This window comes from Fusarium keratoplasticum, chromosome 10, assembly GCF_025433545.1.
Source record: "Fusarium keratoplasticum isolate Fu6.1 chromosome 10, whole genome shotgun sequence".
NCBI classification, from domain to species: Eukaryota; Fungi; Ascomycota; class Sordariomycetes; order Hypocreales; family Nectriaceae; genus Fusarium; species Fusarium keratoplasticum.
Genome location: NC_070538.1, coordinates 680,685 through 702,003, shown reverse-complemented (window position 1 = coordinate 702,003; position 21,319 = coordinate 680,685). Strand labels below are relative to the sequence as shown.

The 21,319-nt window shown below is 52.5% G+C and overlaps 7 protein-coding genes across 7 annotated transcripts; 5 read left to right on the top strand and 2 right to left on the bottom strand.

Annotated features, from left to right (window-relative positions):
* Nucleotides 1-265: 265 nt before the first annotated feature.
* NCS57_01207800 (uncharacterized protein) lies at nucleotides 266-1,464 on the top strand (the record flags this gene model as incomplete). Its single annotated transcript, XM_053061760.1, has 3 exons — nucleotides 266-426; nucleotides 635-759; nucleotides 857-1,464. The coding sequence occupies 3 exons, from the start codon at nucleotides 266-268 to the stop codon at nucleotides 1,462-1,464; spliced, it is 894 nt and encodes a 297-aa protein (XP_052908288.1).
* A 950-nt stretch (nucleotides 1,465-2,414) lies between these two features.
* On the top strand, nucleotides 2,415-4,453 carry NCS57_01207700 (uncharacterized protein; the record flags this gene model as incomplete). The annotated part of the gene is made up of 4 exons (XM_053061759.1): nucleotides 2,415-2,647; nucleotides 2,714-3,301; nucleotides 3,357-4,217; nucleotides 4,327-4,453. The coding sequence occupies 4 exons, from the start codon at nucleotides 2,415-2,417 to the stop codon at nucleotides 4,451-4,453; spliced, it is 1,809 nt and encodes a 602-aa protein (XP_052908287.1).
* Nucleotides 4,454-5,556: 1,103 nt separating this feature from the next.
* NCS57_01207600 (N-acetyltransferase domain-containing protein) lies at nucleotides 5,557-6,183 on the top strand (the record flags this gene model as incomplete). The annotated part of the gene is made up of 1 exon (XM_053061758.1): nucleotides 5,557-6,183. The coding sequence occupies one exon, from the start codon at nucleotides 5,557-5,559 to the stop codon at nucleotides 6,181-6,183; it is 627 nt and encodes a 208-aa protein (XP_052908286.1).
* Nucleotides 6,184-6,645: 462 nt separating this feature from the next.
* NCS57_01207500 (uncharacterized protein) lies at nucleotides 6,646-8,344 on the bottom strand (the record flags this gene model as incomplete). The annotated part of the gene is made up of 3 exons (XM_053061757.1): nucleotides 6,646-7,625; nucleotides 7,674-8,058; nucleotides 8,111-8,344. 3 exons carry the CDS (start codon nucleotides 8,342-8,344, stop codon nucleotides 6,646-6,648), a joined length of 1,599 nt encoding a protein of 532 aa, XP_052908285.1.
* Nucleotides 8,345-9,626: 1,282 nt separating this feature from the next.
* Nucleotides 9,627-10,725, top strand: NCS57_01207400 (Isochorismatase domain-containing protein; the record flags this gene model as incomplete). Its single annotated transcript, XM_053061756.1, has 2 exons — nucleotides 9,627-9,809; nucleotides 10,111-10,725. The coding sequence occupies 2 exons, from the start codon at nucleotides 9,627-9,629 to the stop codon at nucleotides 10,723-10,725; spliced, it is 798 nt and encodes a 265-aa protein (XP_052908284.1).
* Nucleotides 10,726-10,974: 249 nt separating this feature from the next.
* Nucleotides 10,975-14,579, bottom strand: NCS57_01207300 (3-hydroxy-3-methylglutaryl coenzyme A reductase; the record flags this gene model as incomplete). Its single annotated transcript, XM_053061755.1, has 2 exons — nucleotides 10,975-11,365; nucleotides 11,416-14,579. 2 exons carry the CDS (start codon nucleotides 14,577-14,579, stop codon nucleotides 10,975-10,977), a joined length of 3,555 nt encoding a protein of 1,184 aa, XP_052908283.1.
* A 4,168-nt stretch (nucleotides 14,580-18,747) lies between these two features.
* On the top strand, nucleotides 18,748-20,752 carry NCS57_01207200 (uncharacterized protein; the record flags this gene model as incomplete). The annotated part of the gene is made up of 2 exons (XM_053061754.1): nucleotides 18,748-19,792; nucleotides 19,842-20,752. The coding sequence occupies exons 1-2, from the start codon at nucleotides 18,967-18,969 to the stop codon at nucleotides 20,750-20,752; spliced, it is 1,737 nt and encodes a 578-aa protein (XP_052908282.1). The 5' UTR covers nucleotides 18,748-18,966.
* Between the last annotated feature and the right edge of the window lie 567 nt (nucleotides 20,753-21,319).

Genomic DNA, 21,319 nt, shown 5'->3' with positions numbered 1-21,319 from the left:
TTCAGCTATGAAGCGGGGTAATAATACTCTATACGTTAGTCAGCCCGTCTCACGCCATTCAAAACTCCCAAAGGAGGAAGATGGTCACGTCAACCCACCACGACAACTGAATAGATCCTCCCTCTAGGACCATTTCCTATTATCTCGCCTGGCCTCAACATGTCGGCCGACCCGCTTGCTCGTGTTCATCTCCGTCCTACTTCCAGGTACTAATTCGGATACGCCCAGAGCACGGCTTGCATTATGGCCGAAATCGAGTCTTCCTATGGAGATTCACCAACACATTCTCTTTCTGAGCCCCGACTCTCCTTCTCTCCGATCACTGGCATTGTCGTTCTCCGCCTTTTTGAAGGCCTTCACCGTCGCTGAGAAAGCCACCACCGCCACAGCCGTGCTGTCACGCCACATCCACCCCCCAAGTCCAGCGTGAGGCCATCGTTGCACTAGTTGCCTCTCGGCTACTTTTCTCGGAAGTTATCCCGTCAGCTCCTCAGCCGCCCTCCCTTCCGGATGCCTGATAGCAAGCACGACGTTGGTGTTGCCGATAAAACACCGAAAGGTCGCTGCCAACACCATCAACTGCCGAGTTGCATCATTTCGATCGCTCTTTGTACCAATTTGAGATATGCTGCAGCCTCTACAGACTCTCCTCGTTGGACGACGACAGGTTTTGGGATTCGTGGTTCTCTAAACTCCCCAAGTTTGAGCTTGAGCAGCTCAGTTGCCTCAATCATCTCTTCACACACTCGGTTGCACCTGGTAAGCTTAGCATCCACAATCCTCACATCTTCGCTCTATCGTTAGCTCTATCATCAGAGGCCCGCGCGTCCGGCAGAAGTGCTAAAATCTCTTGCAGCATTCAACGACCTCGTACAGCACGACGCCTCTTGGGGTTACTTCGGAGTGAACCTCATCACCGACGAGAGCTCCCTGCTAGCCCAGCGTGTTCTCAGCCGGGGCTTGGAGACGCTTCATGCCCTTGCCCAGACTGAAACATATTGCGAGCGTCATCGCATCCTTCATCGCGGCGACAACCGCGAAGATGAGCCCGTCGGCGCGTCAGGCTTTCTCTACGAGCAGCTAGAGTGGACTGGGGCTACTCTGATCACCAATTTGCCCATATCAAAACTGTCACCAGACAAAAAGGCACAAGAGATAAGCACCTTAGAGTTTCAAAGCTATCAGCGGTGGGGGTACGTGTTCTGGGATGAGGCGAGACTGGAGAAGCTGGGTGCGTTGACACAAGACGGCCTAGCCAAGTTGACGGCACCTACGGATCCGCTGGAGGCTTATCGAGAGCTGGAAAATAATCAACTACAGGCGTTGAGAACACGCCGAAGCGAGATCTGGAAGCAAGGAGGATCTGGTTGGTGGAGTCAGGATGACGAGTCCAAGGTCGTCTGGCCAGAGAAGAGGAACAGTGCTCGGAAGAAACGGCCTCTGATGACAGCGCGGTCTGTTTAAGGTGCCAAGGATTTTCTTCGCAGCTTGAAAATCCCTGATGTGCCAGCTAGAAAGGCAGAAGGGCGATGGCCACGGCAGATAGATACCATACCCGCTTTATAAAGGATAGGCTATAGTTAAAGGATGCAGTTAATAATTTAAAAGGTAAATTATAAAAGGCACTCTCCTGATAATACTAAGATACTTAGAGATAAAACTTAAGCGCATTAAAATCTATTTCTATTTTTAGAGCTAAGATCTTACTGCTCTAAGCTAAGTTAGTGCTAAGCTTAGGCTAAGAAGGCCTAGGTTAAGGCCGCGGTAGGCTCCTTTAACTACCGTTTTTTATGCTTCAAGGTAACCATAGGCGCTCTATACCATAACGCCCGTGTTGAGACGGAGTCGCTATGCCAGAGAAATCCAATTCCACACTGGGTAAATAGAAGTATTGCGGATAAGGGGGCATGCAAGCGCGTATACCTTGCAGCCAAGTAACGCTGCTTAAAGCCTATATCATTGTATACTCTCCGCGCTACTGCTTGACCCTGATCAGGGCGTTATCGCGGATTCAACTACTCCTCCCACCGAGAGGCATTGCCCCGGCGTTTTCACCCTTGACGACCCATTCCTTTAATGAGACACGGTCTTTTCTGAGACAGACATGGCATCTTGTGCCGATGTGACATTACTGCAATATTAACATCCCAGCTTTACCCCAAATGGTAAAAGAAAAGCCTTCAGCCCCAGGCTCTGAGGCACAAATCCCCTGTCGCACCCCTGCCTGCCCCTCAAGCTTGGAGCCAACATGCAGAACATGGAACCAACATGCATATATCCTAGAACAAAAATGCAGAATTGCGAATGAGGGTCAATCGGCTGCTGAAATGGCATAAATCCTGCCAGATCCCCTCTCCCCTCTTCTTGTCTTGCTTCCTCATTTTCTGAATAGCCCTCACCAGATTCCCGACACAATGTTGCCCAACATTCTATTTCTTGCTCTTGTTTGGTCGACTCAAACTCTTCTCGTCTCAGGACGCTCCGCGTTCCTTCGTACCCGCAGCCTGCCCGGGTCTTCCGGATACGACACATGGAAAGCCATGCGAAGAGCCTTTGCCGGCTCTGGTTTGCACCAAAGAGACACTACGGAGAAGAGCATATCCTTGGATAAAAGTTGGGAAGATGCTACACTCCTTGCCTTTACAATGTGCGCCCATAGTTCCCCCATTTCTCTCTCATGCATCAGACTTTAACCACGATACTATTCATATAGCGAGCAAAATGTGGGCTCAAATTCTTCAGTTTCAGCAGGCATCGAAATTACTTGTGCGACATGCTACACCAAAGGAACTGCCACAACAAAGTTCATTTATGACGGCGACTTCAATATTAGCAACGCATTCGAAAATTTCACTAACCAGGTCGAGAGCGAAGTCCGTAGCCTGGCGACCCAAGTAACCGATTACGTGGAGGAATATGTTGACGGGGTGGTAACGAAGCTGGATGATGGAGTGGACTTGGACGATTTCGATCTACCACCAATGGATGTCAACTTCAACATTGACCTTCCGGAAATCCCAGAGTTCCGGCTCCAGTTCCAGTTTGATGGTTTGGAAATGTACATGCTGATCGACACGGTTCTTTCGGCCGGGGCCACCTATACCCTCAATCTGTACACCTCCACTACACCTGTGGGCTTTGCGGTTAGCGACAACCTGGAAGTGGGTGTCATCTTCACCATTGACCTCATCCTGTCCGTGGAAGGGGAGATCAATATCAGCAGTGGGTTCCATCTCAGGCTGGATGATGGCGTTGTGTTTGAGCTCGGCATCTTCTCTGAGGAGATTGCGAGTATAGCCCAGTAAGTCTGGACTCTGCGAGCATGCAGTAGCCTGAGCTGACAGAGCACTCAACAGCAATGGTGGCGAGTTCGAGTTTCTACCAGTCACGGTCGAGAGCGCCGGTGTCGTGTTCAAGGCTATCCTATGTGTAGGGGTACAGGTAGGCTTTGAGGTAGGATCAAACGACTTGACTATTCTTGGAAAGGGCGTGGCAAAGGTTGGTGCGGGCGTTGAAATGGGTCTATATGCCAATATCGCCGAGTTCATCACTAATGTCACCCTTTCCATGGACGAAGACGACGACTGCCGCCTTCATGTTGAGGAAGGATATCAGCTAGCTGTTGGGCTTGCAGGAGGAGCTTCGGTTGCCATTCAGAACGCCACTTGGGGGCCAGTGCTCGAAACTGAGACTCCCATCTTCTACACCACGTTGGCAGAGGTTTGTGCAATCCAACGAAGTCGCAGCACACCTTCGGCCGCTGAAGCTATCATAACATCCGCCGCACTTGAAGCTAGAGATGAAGACGAAGATCAATCTAGCATGGAGACGACAACGATTTCTACCAAGGAGACCTTTGTCGTTGTCGCGTGTCTAGAAGACCTAACCAATTGCCCGGTGTCGCTTCAGAAAACGTCCAAGTACACGACTACCCGAACCCATGTTACAGTTATTCCGACCGACAGCGAAGCCAAGTTTCCCGACTCGGTTCGTAATACTGTCGCAAGCGTGATCCCATTCGGAGATGGTGCGAACAAGTTGGCCGCAACCTCAGGTGCTCCAAAGTCTTTCGTCCCATCTTCGACTGAAACTGGCGCACCCGATGACGACGTTGGCATCTCGAACCAAAATACTGGCGGAGTATCCAATAGCGTCATTATAGGCGTGAGTGTGGGGCTTGGAGTGCCTCTTCTGTTGGGAGGTTTTGCTACCGTTTTGTAAGTGAACTGAATTTCGTCTTATTTCCCGACCGACAACCATGAAGTCACACCAATCATTCTTGATATCTTGTATTGATCACTGGCTAACAATTGCTCTACTTGTTAGCTTTTTGAGAAAGAAGAGACTATCTGCTCGTGCAACATTGGCGGCCCCTGTTGAGACTGTTGAGCCTGCGTTGCCAAGCGTAAAGGCTACAGGCCCTTCTGTAGTCGAGCAGAGAGTTCCTCAATAGTCATTCAGATAGGGTACTTGGTAAGATAAAGTCAACAGAGTTAAACAGCATGACATGCACTATTTTGAGCGCTTGAGTTGAGAGTTATCGGTGTTGCGGGTCCCAAATATCAACCGATAGATATGAGGCAGATTACCAGGAAGAATGAATTGACCTCAAGTAAACCGTTCTAAACGTAAACCACTTATAGTGTCAGCTTCAATTATTATTTCTATTTCCACTGGGTTAACAATGGTCCCAGGAGAAAGTTGTAATACCTGCTTTGAGGTTGCTTTGCTTCAACGACGTCTCCAGAGCCACCTTGGTGTTTACCTACTGGCGTTTTAAGGTATTGGGTTTTACCGCTCTCATATGTTGATAACCACATTCTTCATTATGTCATGCAAATCTCAGTATTGGTCTGTCGCCCCTTTGGGGTGCCAGCGGTCAGGCACAAGTCTCTCAAGGCTTACCCCTATAGTAGGCAGCCTAGGCATTCAACCAGGTCTCCCTCCCCTGGCAAGACCTAAACTTTCCTCTCTTCCTTCATACTCGGCTAGACATATGGACATATTGCCTCAAAGTGTTAGTTAGGCGCTGCATCTTCACCTTTACGTCCTTGAAGAACTCTGCAGCCCTCCACTTAAGGGGATGGCAAGATCTCGCTCGCTCATACCGGTCCTCCATGACACTACGCTATCTAATGCAAACACCCTTAGTCAGAAGGGCATTGGCGCTCACTCATTAAGGCGGCTTGACCACAGTGCGGTTAAATGATCGATATGCTCCCAACGTTGTGACCACATGACGCGACTGGCAGTCATTGAGATAGCCTCCCTTCAAGGTATCATTGTTTCTCTCTTTAATCTGCCTAAAACTGTCATCGGAAGCAATGACTGCTTTTGTCACACCACAATTCGTCCCCCGCGCCATCTGCTTGGTCAGTAATAGGTGTGTTCCACTGATTTCCTGTCATACGCCCACCGCCACCGGAGCAGCAATCGGAGCTCAAACGTGAGTCAGCCGGTCGCGTATTCGGTATAAAGCCCCGAGACAAGTACATGCAACTGGCACGGCACCTCTCATCTCTGCCAACGCGGATATCTGCAATTACAACGTCCAAAATGTCCTCAAAACCCATTCTTCAGCTCAACAGCTGCCTGGTGCGAGCTTACAATGAAGGAGACGTTGAGTCTCTCGCCAAAACGGCAAACAACCCACGAGTAGCGCGATGGATGACCAACGCATTCCCGCAGCCATACACTGTCGAAGATGCCAAGAAATGGATCTCCATCGCCAATGTCCCATCCCCTATTCGCGACTTTGCGATCTGCCGGCTGGACGGCTTAGCCGTCATCGGCGGCATCGGCCTCAAACCGCGAGACGACATCCACTACCGTACCATGGAGATTGGCTACTGGTTATGTGAAGACTATTGGCATCAAGGCATCGCAACAGAAGTTGTCACTGCCTTCTCCAACTGGGCCTTTGGAAACTTTAAGCACTTGCTGCGGCTGGAAGCCGTAGTCTTTGAGGGGAATCCGGCAAGCGGTCACGTACTTATCAAATCCGGCTTTCAGTTTGAATCGAGACAGAGAGCGGCGGTCGAGAAGTTGGGTAGGGTCATGGATACCTTGACGTACACCAAGTTTGCAACGGGAAACGGCAGAAGGTTGACGAAACAACATGCAGAGCCGAGATGCCGAGAAATAGAAACAGTCCCAAGGATGGCATTTGTCAAGTTGATTTGAGGAACCTAATACGGACTAAAGCTGTTCAGACAGCATGTCACCATCTCGGTTGGGAGAGGATGATAATGACGGGGATAATGCTATGCGGGTACGGTATTTTACAGCATTGGGTTTAATGTTGGCAGGCGTCAATGACTGAGTTTTTTTATTGTGACTAATAAGTATTTTTAAAAATATTATGAAAGTTTGATAATAATGCTATGTGCGTGTTTAATCACCTTGGAAGACATCCCATCTCATCTACGTGTTTCTACTCTGCCAGGGTTAGACGACCCCGAGCTCAAAGATACGTGCATAAAATACAGCCTGCTTCAACCTATCTACTTCGGCAGAGGTTAGATCTTGCAAGACTCAGAAGAAAAATGGTAAAATTAATTATACCACATATGAAGGCTAGATAATAGGATGAAGTCGATTAACTAGCCAGGCCATTCATATATCTCTCTAGCATAGTCTATATTTCTAATTACTAGGCTGCCTCGTCCTTCTTCTGATCCTGATCCTAACGCCCTCTGGCGGTAACACGGCCTCAGCCATCCAGACATTCGGCGGCCTCTTGCCCTCATACTCTTTCGGGAACGCAATATCATAATTCCTTAACATATACGCAAGAATCATCTTGAGCTCGAAATCAATCAAGAACCGACCAGGGCAAGCGTGTTTTCCATGTCCGAAGGGGAGAAACTCGGGCGACGTTGACACCATGCTCACAAGAGGCACCTTTTCATCACGGCTGACAGCAAGTTCGCGCATGCGGGAGAAGCGGAAAGGGTCGAACTTGAGGGGGTCTTCCATGGTTTCCTCGTCCGTCTGGGCTGGCTGACCGAGGAACGAAATCATAAGACCCTTGGGAAGTGGGATGCCATCTTCGGTCGTGAAATCAGACGTCATGACCTTGCGAAAGTTGGCTCTTCCTCCGAAAGCACCCAGGCGGAGAGTCTCACGGCAAAGACTATCGGCACGGGTCATCTGGTTAACAAGAGCCTTCGTCCATTGAGCGTCCTCATCAGGACCGAGGATACGGTCGATCTCATCGCGCAAGACGGCGATGGTGTTGAACTCGGCGTCAGAACCAAGCACGTTGAGAATCAGGTTGGTGACTTGGATCTGTGTCTGATGCATTGAACCAAAGTTATGAGCAATCAGACGCCCGGTCATAACATCCATGTCGTTGATCTCATCTGGGCGTTCGCGCTGGCCATATCGAAGCATCATCTGTAGATGATCCTGGGGCTCGGGAACACTTGGGTCGGCTTCCATGCGTCCCTTCCAGAGAGGAACGAACCACTTCTTAAGTTTGCGGAATTGTATGCCTGTTGGGATGCTGAGAAGGGTGCCGACGATGGGCTGCAAGACAAGAGGCAAGCCTCCAGTGAGACCAGCATTTAAAATAAGAAGGTCGTTAATCTTGAGAGATGTCTTGAGGTAATCTTTGTTGCGGCCTTTATCCTGTCAGCAAACTCACCACATCAACAAAGCAGAAAACTTACACAACGGCAGTCCAACAGTAAACCGGCTAGCAGCCTGCGCAACAATAATCTGAATCGTCGACCTAAGATCAATCTCCCTCCAATTCTCAGTATCCTTCCCAAACTGCTCATCAAACACAGTCTTGAGCTCATTGTTCATGGCGTTGACAATATTCTCCAGCACGCGGTTCAAATCGCTCTTGACGAGCATGCCCTGCCACGCATCGACGGCGATCTTTTCGTGCCCGAGACTCCATCTGACCTGGTTTACCTCTGCAAAGGCTTTGGTGACGTTGAGGACTTCGTCGGGTTGGGAGAGGACCCATTTCATGGAGCTTTGGGGGAGGATGACTTCTTTTCGGAAACCGAAGCCTGGAATGACAACAGGTTTTCCCTTTTTAATGTACTGCGAGAAACACTTAGTCGAGTTCGTGTGTCTGGGCAAGAATTGAACAAACGTCGTGATATGCCTCGCGGAAGAGCGCCTGACAATCCGTGAGGTAGGCATACCTCGTCCGCAGACTAAACCGACGAGTACCCTCAGGTTCACGAATTAGCGGAATCCCCGGAGGGTACGGTACATGGATGAGATTCTCGACAGAGTAGAGCACGAAAACGGTCACCAAAACCACCAAGACGATGCCCAGAGGGCTCGTCAAGCTAGGCAGCCGATCCAGCAGTAAAGGCGCCATAACAAAGATGACGAAACCACAGACCCGCGGGAGAGACGACACCCTGTATTTAAACGAGCGGTAGATACAAGAGGCCGCGGTTGACCCAGGGTCTTGGGATAGTTAAGCGCTTATCGGGCCATGGTCTCTCGCTTCGCTAAGACTAGCGCTTACCGGGTCGGATTCTGACGAAGTCCGGGCAGACAAATCATGGTGCGTCTTTCTGCTTGGGGTAAGATTTCGAATTGATCTGGCAGGGTAGGGTACCCGGTTAGGTGATGTGAAGTGGGTGGATAGGGACTGGGCATTCACGCGGCGGAGGGATAGGATAGTTGCAAGGGAGGACGATACAAGGGGGCACTTGTGTTATATTTCAGTGAGATGCTTGCCCTCTTTCGCCGTATGGTCCGTGTTGCTCTTTTAAACGAAGCCTTTGAGCGATTCATGATAGATGGAACTCGTGTCCTTCACATCCCACGCTTAGAGTAGATTGCCTGAGCTTCTAGACCAACGAGAGAGATAGTAAAGGGCTTAGCGAGCTCCATTAATTTGTAAGGTCATATCATTTCGATATCTTGGCTGGGATCAATCAAGCTGTTGCCATTCCGCTTCTTCCGGTAAAGATGAGCAGAGCAGGACTGGGCACGACAAAGCTCACAAGCAAAAGCAGGCACCAATCTGGTGACTTGCTTATGCGAGCGCGTGATGGGACTAAATAAAGAGATCTACTACCCGACCTATAATTCTTAAAAAGCCAATTGTTGCATGTTTCCTCCTCAATTAAATGACCTCCAAAGTCAACATGTTTGTCCAGGGTAGCTCAACTGACACCTGCCATTACATAATCACGCCCAAAAACACAAGGGTATCCCTGCCACGCCGCGAAAAACCCACCAAACCCACCAAGCCAAACCTCAACGCCCCAGCCCCACACATGAAGAAAAACTTTGACTTGCAGATTCTTGCCATTCAGCCCAATATGTACTTCAATTTGAGGCAAATTGTCAAACACAGATTGAGCCCGGTTAGCTCAATCGGTAGAGCGTGAGACTCTTAGATTACCTTGGTAAAATAAAGAGTGTCCCTCTTGAAACCAGGTGATGAGTACGCGATCTCAAGGTTGCGGGTTCGACCCCCGCATCGGGCTTTTCCTATAACATAACTCATCTTTTTTGCCGTTTGTGTCTACTTTTGCTTTTTGTTTGGCCGAGTCTTTCTCGACTCTCGCCTGCTTCCTTTGTATGGAGTACAAAGCGTAGAATTGTGCTTGACTCGCTGTGTTACTCTTGTCCCGTGATGCCTCATGGCGGGGTCGCTTATCGGCTTATCCCGAGACCCTCAACTTGAACTCTGCAACAGCCCCTCCATCATCACCTGCAGCCAACCCACCTATAGAACATCACTACAGAACTTCAGAATGACGGACGCGAAACAATTCAAGCCCGCCCTCATTATCGTGGACTTTCAAGAGGACTTTTGCCCACCAGTGAGTCTGTCTCTTTGTCTTTGTCACATGCTACCCGGGTGAGATGGAGGTTGAAGTCAGCCAAGGAGGCTTCTCGGTCATTAAGAATTGCAACTACACGAGCCGTGATTTCTCATTTTCTCACCGAGGAGATGCCTTGACACAATTGCGCTTCTTACGCAAGCCTGTCGACAATGACGGGCGCACCTCTGTCCATATCCCATTCCTTTACTAAGAACCCCCATGACATCACTCTCAGCTCTCAATTGAGCTTCTTACATGTCTCAAAATACCCTCATGTTCAAACAGCTGACTCTTTCAGAACGGCTCCCTCCCAGTCCCAGAAGGCCGCTCCATCGCCACCCCAATCAACACCCTAACCTCCCTCCCCTTCCCCCTCATCCTCGCAACAAAAGACTTCCACCCGCCAACACACGTCTCCTTCGCATCCAACCACCCCTCCGCGGAACCCTACACATCCTCCACCGTCATCATCCACCCCCACGATCCCTCGCGCACGTACGAGACGACACTCTGGCCGACGCACTGCGTCCAGGGTACCGAGGGCGCGGAGCTGGTCCCTGAGCTGGATGTCTCAAGGGTGCATGCTGTTATTGAGAAGGGACAGGATGAGAGGGTAGAGATGTATAGTGCTTTTTATGATCCGTTTCGGCTGAGTGATAGTGGGTTGGCGGGCATGCTTAACGAGCAGGAGGTTACTGATGTTTACGTTGTTGGTCTGGCGGGTGATTATTGCGTCAAGGCTACAGCGGAGCATGCTGTTGACGAGGGATATAGGACTTGGATCGTGGAAGAGGGTACAAGGCCTGTCATGCAGGACACGTGGGAAGAGTCCAAGAGGGAGATGGAGAAGAAGGGCATCAAGTTCACATCCATGGACGGCGAGGCTGTTGCTAGAGTAAAGACATTCACTTAAACACCAGATCGACAAGTACAAAAAAGGATTAAAAATGCATTTGTAAAGCGGAACTTAATCCAGCTGTTGTTGTTGTTGTATCTTTTACGTGTAGTGTATGTATATGTACGCTTTGCGTGACCTTTCCAGAATGTCCCATAATGCGAAAACTCCATGCTGTGACCTTCACCAACCAGACGATGTGCCCTACAAGCAACATCTATGAATTTTGACACCAACCCACCAAATGCTCCAAACACTTCATCATCTTTACCTCTTTGATCGCTGAATGGCGGCTGCGCTCATCGATGTCGTTGAGGCAGAACGCTCCTGGGCGTTGGTCATGGCCAGGGAAATCGGCGTCATGGGAGGAGCCGGAGTTGTGCTGCGAGAGGGAGCCGCACTTCGGTTGTGCTGCATGTGCGCTCGCACCAGGTGACCAGCGGCGAGGGCACTGCAAAGAGACAGTTCACCAGCGAGCACAGCCGCGGCAATGATGCGGGCCAGGCGTCGGGCGTTGTCTCCAGGGTTTGTGGGGTGAGATCCCCTGACACCGAGGATGTCGAGCATGGAGCCCTGAGGCTCAAGAATGGTACCACCACCCAGGGTTCCGACCTCAAGCGAGGGCATCGACACGGAAATCTGGAGGGCTCCGTTCAGGCTTTACAGTTGGTTAGCATGGATCTAATAATATGAGACTATGAGACTTACTTCTTCATGATGGTGATACAGTTGGCACTCTCAACAACCTGAGCAGGGTCCTGACCAGTGGCAAGGAAGATGGCAGCCACCATGTTGGCAGCGTGAGCGTTGAATCCACCGACGGAACCAGCCATGGCCGAACCGACCAAGTTCTTGGTCACGTTAAGCTCAACCAGAGAGTCGACATCACTCTTGAGAACACTGCGGACAACTTCACCAGGGATAATGGCCTCAGCAACAACTCCCTTGCCTCGGCCGTCAATCCAGTTCAGAGCAGCGGGCTTCTTGTCCGTGCAGTAGTTGCCTGACACGGAGATAATCTGCATATCGTCGAAGCCTCCATCCGTAGACATGACACTGAGAGCATGCTCAACACCCTTGGAAATCATGTTCATACCCATGGCGTCACCGGTAGTCGTCTTGAATCGGATAAACAGGTTGGTACCAGCAAGCGCAGTCTTCATCGACTGGAGACGGGCGAATCGGCTGGTAGAGTTGAAAGCCTTCTTCATCGTGGTCTGGCCGGCCTCAGAGTCGAGCCAAAGCTTGGCGGCACCAGCACGCTCGAGAGTCTCAAAAGCAACACAGGGTCCACGAGTCATACCGTCGGCGGTGAGAACAGTGATGGCGCCGCCACCGGAGTTGATGGCCTTGCAACCTCGACTGGCACTGGCAACCAAGACACCTTCAGTGGTAGCCATGGGGATAAAGTAGCTCTGGCCATCAATTACAAGAGGTCCAGCAACACCGACAGGAAGGGGCATGTATCCAATGACGTTCTCGCAGCAAGCACCAAACACGCGCTCCCAGTTGTAGTTCTCGTAAGGCAGCTTGGATCGCTCGAGGGTGTGAGTCAGGTCGGTCGTGGCCTTGGTTCGGGAGATGATGGTACGTCGAATCTTGACAGCACGGGTAAAGTCGCCCAGAGTCTTTTCCAGAGCATAACCAGGGATCTTGCCGCGCATCGACAGAGAAACAACCTCTTCGTCGTTCATCTCGCGCACTCGCTTCTCGGCCAACAGCTTCTCGAGCTCCTCGTTGCTTCGCTTGGGCAGGTTGGCGGGTCGAGCCTTGGTCATGTGCAGTCCGTCGGCCTCATCGTCGGTAACGGCGGGGGTGCTGGGCTCGGTGCGCTGGGGAGTGGGAGGAACGTATTCGCCCAGAGGGAGGGTGGTCGAGCTGGTGTCGTTGAACTGCTGGGCACGCGCGAGCTCGTTTCGGTCAATGTGGTGTTCGGGGTCATTGGGGTCCTTGATGCCCCATCGAGCGACGTTGAAGAGGTAGCCGTTCAGAGCGACACTGAGAGCGAGGGCGACGACAATCCACTTGGAGAGAACTGGATCCTCCAGACTCTTGAGCAGACCGCCGACCATGCGACCGCCGAGACCATATCGCTGGAAGGGGTGGAATCCCTCCTCAACCTCAGGGCCGCTTCCGTTGAGAGAAGACGCCAGGGCGTAGTGGATGGAAGGATACTCGAGCTCGTACTTGATGGGGGTGAGGACAGTGACGAGGGTGGGTCGGTTGTTGGCCTTGGCATCAGCCAGGATGGCGTCCAGGCCGTTGGAGGCAACCTTGAAGGGGTCAACGGACATGGGCGAAGCCACTCCGCCAAAGCTGCTAGCCCAGGTACGGATGTTGGACAGGGAGCTGGGGTTGCGGAAGGGAATCGAGCCGAGGTTGACGGCGTTGACGAGGAGGAAGCCGAGGACCATGAGGACCTTGAACTTGGGAATGCTGCTGCTCTCACGACCAAAGAGGGAAGTGTCCTTGGCGTTGCCGTTGACACGGGGCCAGTCCTCGCTCTTGGCAACGTTCTCGGCAACACGACGGCTGACGCCATCGTCCTCGAGAGCCATGCGCATGTCGACGTGGCGCTTGATACGGTTGATCTCGAGCTTAATGCTGAGAATGGCAGTGTAGAAGGTGAAGAGCAGGATGCAATCAAAGAACAAGATCCAGGCAGCAAGGAAGCAGAAGTGCTGGAGACCACCCTGCACGCCAGAGGCAGCACCGAGGACGAGAATGACAATCTCGATGGCGTAGTCGAGCATAATCTCGAAACCCTTGTCCTTGATGGCTGCCTGGACAGCGTACTGGATGACGTTTTGCATAGAGCGCTCGGGGGATCGCTTGCTAGACTTGGAGCTCTTGGCCTGCGTGCGTCGGTGCTCAATGGCATGAGACATGACGGCGCGGGTCAGGACAATGTTCTTCTCGAAGCCAATAGTGACAACCAGGAAGGGAAGACCCTCAGACAGCAGAATAACGCTGATGGGGACACCCAGCTTGGTGGTAACAGCCAGACCGAAGAGGAAAGCAAAGACCGAGGAGAAGATGGTGCATACACCGAGCCAGAACTTGGAACCCATGCGACGCATCGAGAGGAAGAGTGAGACAAAAGTCAGGTGCATGGCAATGTAGCCCAGGAGCATAATAACAATGTCGAGGGTCTCGGCGTTCTTGAGAAGATCGAGGAACTCGGTCCAGGTGTTGCTGGCCCACTGAACAATGCTGTTACGGGTGTTGACCTTGGCAGCCTTCATGATCCAGGTCTTCTTCTCGCGGCCATGTTCCGTCTCGGTCTCCTCCGAATCCTCATTGGGAATCTCCTGGGTGGCAGCAAGGAACTCAGGGCCCTCGGCGTAGGGGAGAGAGTAGGCGAGGATGCTGTCCTGGGAGTAGGTGGTAAAGGGGTTCTCGGTAGACGGGAGTTGCGTGATGGACAGGTTCTGAGGAACAGGAACGTGGTGAGATCGAGGCGCAGTGCTAGGCGAGTCGGTAGACAGAGTGTCGGGGAACACGAGGGTCAGGAGAGCGAGGTGGTCGGCATCGGCACCAGCAACGTCAACATCTTGCTCAACGCCCTTCCACTTCCAGGCAGTCTCTGGGCCAGCGCGCAGGACGCGGCTACCCTCGACTAGAGAAGACCAATCGGCCTTGCCCACAGCGGTGGTGTCAACATCGACGTTGAAGAAGTTTTCTTGAAGAAAGCCGACGTATGAGGTGCTCGCAAGAACGGCGACAAGGACGACGGTATGGATGGGGTGGGAACAGGCGCGTCGAGCGAGGTACTGGGCGATAGGAGTGAGGCGCTTGGAGGCCCAGGACGGCGTCGTCTTTTCGGTGACCTGAGTCTCGCCGCGAAAGCGACGCGGGAGGAAGGAAGCCATGATGGTTTCGGAGTGATGAGAGGTGGCTCGGTGATGTCGTCTACCACATTGAATGTCTCGTGCGTTTTGAGCTGGTTGGTCTAAGCGCAGGTGTAAGTCCGGGGTCAAGATGGACGGTCTGGGGCACGGCTAGATATTTGACGGAGCCATTGAGGGCGGCCAGGAGGGCACATGATTGAACCGAGGCAACAGATGACGACGGGAGAGGAGGCTGAGGGGGATACTTACGTTGCTAGGGTGGGTGAAGTCCTGAGGCGGACGAAAAGTTCACCGAGGCGGAGGCAGCACACAACGCTTCAACGTTTTCTGGGCGACTAAACGCGCAGGAGGGGCAAGGCGTTGAGGCCTGGGCCACAGAAAGCGGGCGATAAAAGGGACAAACAAAGCCAATTGCTGGTCCGTAGCCTACGCACAGAGAGAGAGCGAGACCAAGATGGAGGTGAAGGAGGATGAGGATCGTAGGAGGGTTGGGGAGGGAAAGAAGGCGGTAAAAGGGGGTGGGAGGGTGTGGAGGGATAAGAGAGAATGTGAACAGCGGGAAGCTAAGCTCACAGAAAATAATTGGGGACCCGAACCAGACCGGAACAAGTGGAGGGGAGGGAGCGGAAGCGGCCCAAGATGGTGGAGGATGGAGGAGGAAGCCGGGTCGGAGGTTGAGCGGGGGGCCGAGAGAGGGAAAAAAAAAAAGAAATTGGCTAGAGGAAGGAGCAATTGGGGCGTTATGGTCCGTTGACAGGCGGCGCCTTTTTGTTGAAATTAGGTGCACGTAGAGGACGGATAAAGATACAAGGAAAAAAAGTAAATAAATACAAGAAAAATCTTGGAAAAAATATCTTTGTTGACTGCAAAGCACGAGCTTGAATTTTTTTTTTCTCATTTTTTTCTCGTCTTTCCTTGGCCAATTGCCGATGCAAGCACCCCCAGTCTTTTTCTGACCCTGTCTCATCTCTCTCCCCCAGCTCCCTCTCTCTCTTTTGTGTGCCTGATGGAGAATGGATGGTGGATGCCACGCTGTGACGCTCCCCCCCCGTTGAAAGACCGCCGCTGGCAGGCGGCATTTTTAGCGCCCTTTGATGTCGGTTCCAAGGTTGGTGTGGCGCACCGACCGCGTGGGTTATTACCGGGGGGGATCTTCTCAATGGGGTGGGGCCAAATGCAAGAAGTTGAGATTCATCAGAGCTTCGAGTGATGTCTCGAGGGTTGGGAGGAATGTATATATCTGTGGTTTTGCTCTGCTGATGTTCTTGATGATATTGTTCTTTTGCACGGGCCAGAAAGAGCCTCTGCCGCTGCAACACTGTGAGCCCTTGCATCACGGGTATGCCCGTCATGAGACGTCTTCCTTTGTGGCAGCCTACCTACTCGATGACATGCCCTGCACGTGGACAACACCTTTGATAGATCCAAATGTCGTCAAAGCGTTTGCCTTGCTGTCATTAGCCTGCCCGAGGCGAGGGCTTGCGATTGTCCCCTAGAATTGTTCCGTTTCATCGGCAATAGGCTAACTGATCTATCCGTGGACCCCCTCCAAACACGTTCTCGTAATCGTCAACGCGAAAAACCCGAATACGCCTCGAGGTGATTACATATGGATAACTGCATCAACACGTCCTCGCGGGCCGCAGTCGTGAACCCGTTTCTGACATTGTGCACGCGTAATGCCCAGCTCGACCAGGTTTTTGCCCTCTTTTGATGATTACCTGAGACGCAGCCGCCGGCAAAGCTTCCAAGGTCGATGGGACACGTCTTGAGGGTGGCGGGCCCGTGAGGGTAAAAAAAAAGTCAAGGACCCAATGCGAAGCTGGGGGTCCAGTGTGAAGCCAAGCCAGGGGTATCCCAGATCATCCACACCAAAGCCGAAATGCCCTCTTGATGCCGATCCCCATCTGGTTTCTGATATCAAGACTGTTAAGCGCCTGCTTGCCTATACGGATACGTAGGTACAGACAATGCCTTGTTGGTTCACAGAGGCATACCCTGTCTACCTGTTGCAACAACATTGGATACGCAATTCATCATAAGGGACACTGCTCAAACCTCATCACCCCCATCCTCCGGGAATCGTCGCCGGCTCTGTCCGCGATGGGTCTCGCTACATTCTGTACGTAACCGTTTCAGACCGTCCCGGACGCCGTCGCCCGCGGCCCACTCCTTATCAATCAGTCACTGGACTGCCGCCATCACGGACGGGCATCAGCACGGCTTCAAAGTCCAAGTTCGTCCAGCGCTAGACCACCTCGGTGGGGGTTAAGAGCGTGGGAGGACCTGCGACTTCGGCATTTGGGGCTGCGGCTGCGTCTCAGAAGAGTAAAGAACCGGAGCTTTGCTGATGAACGGCTGTACGGATGAGGGTTTGTTCAAAGTGGGATTGAAGGAAAAAAAAGGAGCTGGATCCTTGGCTGATGATGCCGAGCCGCACGCACTCCGGGTCTTGCGGGTTGCGGCTGCTGGCAGTGGCCGAGACATTTTGGGGTCATTCTCTTGGACTGCGTAATCTGCAGCTCTGTGTAAATTTTTCTTCGTCAGAGCTCAGCCAAGGATCTACAACGATCAACCTCAACTGCGTCTCGAAACCCCAAGACAAGGCTCATCGGCAGCAAGCGACTGGCTATTGCTGGGGAAGGGAACAGGTTTTGCACCGTAGGCGAGGATCTCAACAGGGTCCTCGTCAAGGCAATTTGGCCAAGCCCGGTAGGGCAAATTCAGGTCATCTCGCTCGACCTGGTAAATCTCCAATGACCAAGATCTGACATGGAGCTCGCCTAAGCCTGCTAGGTGTTTCTTCGTGTAAACAATTGACCGCCCCAAGACCCTCCTCGGTGAAGCTCTCACGGTGACCTCTCTTGGCGAGTCTCCATCATAGACTTTATTCCCGTCAGCAAAACCGCTCGGAATCCGGCTGCCTCCGTAAGACCCTGGCGGCCACGTTTTGAATGCCCTCTGGAGCATGCGTGATTCCCGCAGGTGGAATATGAAACAATACCCGCGAGGTGGTATCGCAAACATGCAGCAGCAGTAATAGGCGAGCACAATGCGGCTTCTTGAAACAAGCAGCGCATCCATCCGTTCCGTATGCCGGCAATCCACGGCTCGGGTGATGATATGACATTGAGACAAGTGACCGGCAAACCACCCGGATCTAGGGAAAAAAGGTTGACGACCGTGCTTTTTTCCTCTTCCATGATGCTGATTTGAGAGGTTCAACTTTCCCATGCTGTCATGATGCAAGAAATCCCCATCTCACGCTCTGCTCCTTCGAGGAACCCTGACCCAGCCGTTGGAGGTCCACCCTCCGGATAGCACTTTGCGGGGCCGTCAAGGACCCTGAGGACCGGTGTGACGGGGCATCATATCATTCTAGACTCTCGAGTTGTCCTCGATGGAGCATTACAACTGTTGATATTGGGCGGTTAGCAAAGGGTCTGGTCTCAGATGAAAGAGCAGCCTGATGAGTGCATTTGTGGATGGATGCAGCTTGTCCTTTGCCCAATCTTTCTACCTTGATAAGAGAGGCCTTCCATTGAGGGCCCCGCTAACTCGGCGGCACACCGCAGGCCAGGTCGAGGCCTATGCGCATTGGCCCATTGCGTTGGCAAGTGAAGAGATTTCGTGACGAGGCGTAGAGATTGGTAGCAAAGGGAGGCAAGCAAGACGGCTATCTGTACGTCTACGAGATGCGTCTCTGCAGTTTGTCTCTCTCACTGCGAGTCCTCGTCTGTACGATCAAGAAGCAATGCACAACACCGATCAAACAGCTCCGGAGCTTCATGCCTCGGCCCTCCGCAACCTACGCAGCGGCCCGCTTCCGATGGACGGGCGGTCCACCCGGTGCCACGCCAAGCTGTCTGCTGTCCAACATCGTACGATTGCTCCCCTCTGGGTCTTTGCAATTTTTCTGTCGGTTCAAAGGCCACAGTCGAGTTTAGTAGAGATAAGGAATAGCCAGAGAAAGTCAAAATTGAGACAAACGAGTTAGGTGGGCGGAAATGACGCCAGACTCTGAACCGGTCTCGCCGAGGCTGGGGTGTTGGAACAACGCTTGGGGAGACATGCGTGTGATGACAGGCGTCCCCATTGGTCGCCCGCTTGTTTCTCCCCTTGAAATTCGACCGGGGACAAGCTCTGATGGGGGGAGGTTTGTGCTCTGTGTGGTCTTTTTGGGTGAGGGGAGACGAACCGGCCAGTCATAAATTTTCCCATCTCTCGTGATATTTTTCTTCTCTTTTGCGACTGGGCATCTTTTCACGATATCGACGAATTGTTCAAGAGGGGAGAGAGGCTCAAATACGTGCATATTCACCAACTCGCCAAGGGTCGCAAAGCTGACGATCAGCATCCTTCTCGGTTAGACCGAGAGCCTGGGCACGAAACGAACCACGGGGAGAAGATGGAGGATCCTGCGGTGACAACGGGTACACCTGGCTCGGCGACACCAGGTGACATGGACAACAGCAACGGGAACAATGTCGCCAGTCTCGGCAGCAGCCCCGAGATCATCAATGGACCCAGCCCTCATGTGTGGCTTGTCGGCGGCGGGATAGCGTCGCTGGCTGCCGCCGTCTTTCTGATTGACGATGCTCACGTCCCAGGAGATCATATTCACATTCTCGAGGCGTCATCCAAGGCGGGAGGATCGATGGCTACTTTTTCCAAGCCGTCATGGGAGACTGGGTATCGTGTGTCGGCCATCAGGAAGATGAGTCTCACGTATCGCTGTCTGTACGGCATGCTGGAGAAGGTTCCCTCCGACACTGAGGGCGAAACGCTTGCCGACAAGCTGAACCGGTTCAATCAAGCGAGGAGAAAGTTGGGCGCATCGGGTACGAGATTGGTGAGGCAGGTGATGGACAAGTACGGCGTCGAGAAGCCGGAGGCTGTCGACGTGAGCACCATGGGTCTGAGTGTCAAGAACCAGTGCGACCTGATGAGGGTAGTGCTCGAGACGGAGAAGGAGCTCGAGGGGCTCGAGATCCAGGCCCTATTCGAGCCCGACTTCTTTGAGACTAACTTCTGGGATCTGTGGTCGTCGCTCAATCGGTTTCATCCTTGGTGCAGCGCCGTCGAGTTCAGGAGGTGTCTGCATCGCTTCTTGCACGAGTTTCCTAACATGGGGACGTTGTCGGGGGTAGAGCAGGCTCCGGAGGAGGACTTTGAGGCTATTATTAAGCCATTGACGCAGTATCTCAAGGCGATGGACGTCGAGTTTCGTCATGGTGAGTTCGGGATCTCGGTTCGAGTGGTAGGAGGGACTAACATCGTCAGGCATTCAGGTCAGCGGACTGGACATTGAGGACATCGGTCCCGAGTTCAGAGTGACTGGGCTCAAGACTTACCAAGACAATAAGCACGTCGATCTCGCCCTGGGTCCTTCGGATCTCGTCCTCATGACGCTGGGCTCACTCACCTCGGGTATGGGCTACGGCTCAAATAGCAAGCCTCCCCCAACAATGGAACTTCGCGACTCTGCTCCTCACGAGCTAGATCCCTCGTGGACCTTCTGGGACAGGCTGGCGATGGATCGCCCGGAGACATTTGGCAACCCCGAGGCCTTCTTCGACCGACCGTCCAAGTCAACCTGGCTCTCCTTCACCGTCACCCTCCGCGATCCGGCCTTCTTCGAGCACCTCCGCTCCTGGACGGGGACTCTCACCGGTGCTGTGCCTCTGATCACCTTCCGAGACTGTCCGTGGATGCTGTCGCTCACGATCCCCCAACAGCCGCACATCAAGGACCAACCCGATGACGTCTTTGTGTTCTGGGGGTACGGCCTCTTCCCCGACCAAGCAGGCCGACATGTAAAGAAGCCCATGCTCGAATGTACGGGTGCCGAGATCCTGACAGAGCTGCTTCACCTAATGGCGTTCCCTCTACACCCAACTCTCGAGCGATCCATCACTATCCCCTGCCTCATGCCGCTCATCGGTAGTCCCTTCCTGACGCGCAAGAAGGGAGACAGACCAGACGTGATCCCCAAGGGAAGCCAGAACCTGGGTCTGATGGGCCAGTTCGTCGAGATCGACCGCGAGGTGACGTTTACGATGGAGTACTCGGTCCGGTCGGCGCAGATCGCAGTGTACGGGCTCATGGGCGTCGACAAGAAGCCCCCGGGGGTACAGGGAGAAGACCACTCGGTGGTGACGCTCGGAATGGCCTTGAAGACGATGATGACCTAGCACACGCAAAGAGGTCAGCTCGTGGATGGGAGGATAACGGCGCAAGGGAAGGAAAAGCAACGCAACAGACCAGGACTTGAGGGATAACAAACCTTTCCACTCTGCCTCTGTGCATCGAATCTACCTTTGGGTATGTCTTTTTAACGAGAAAATGTCTTTCAGGACGGTTGGTTTGGGGGGTTGGGTTCGGGGAGGTATTTTGTCGTTTTTTGTTCTGTATTACTAGATGACCAAGAATGCAAATGCATCGGGCTTTTACTTAGTCGAATTCTCTGTGATTGGATTCTCGATGATTCTACAAGTCTGCTTGTGCTGTAAATGGGCTCTGTGCTACTGTATCTAACCGCGGATAGGCATCGATACGGGGGGCTGCAGATCGACTTGGTTGCTGTCGACGCAACCGTAGCATTCAAACAAGCTGCAACAGGCTCAATAGCTAGAATAATAGAAAAATTCAAACATCTAATATTTTAATCTCTATTTCTTTTTCTCTATCATTTCAAGTTGCGATGAAAAAAATTCAGTTTCAAAGTTAGATGCTGACCATTAATTCCTTTCGTCTAGACA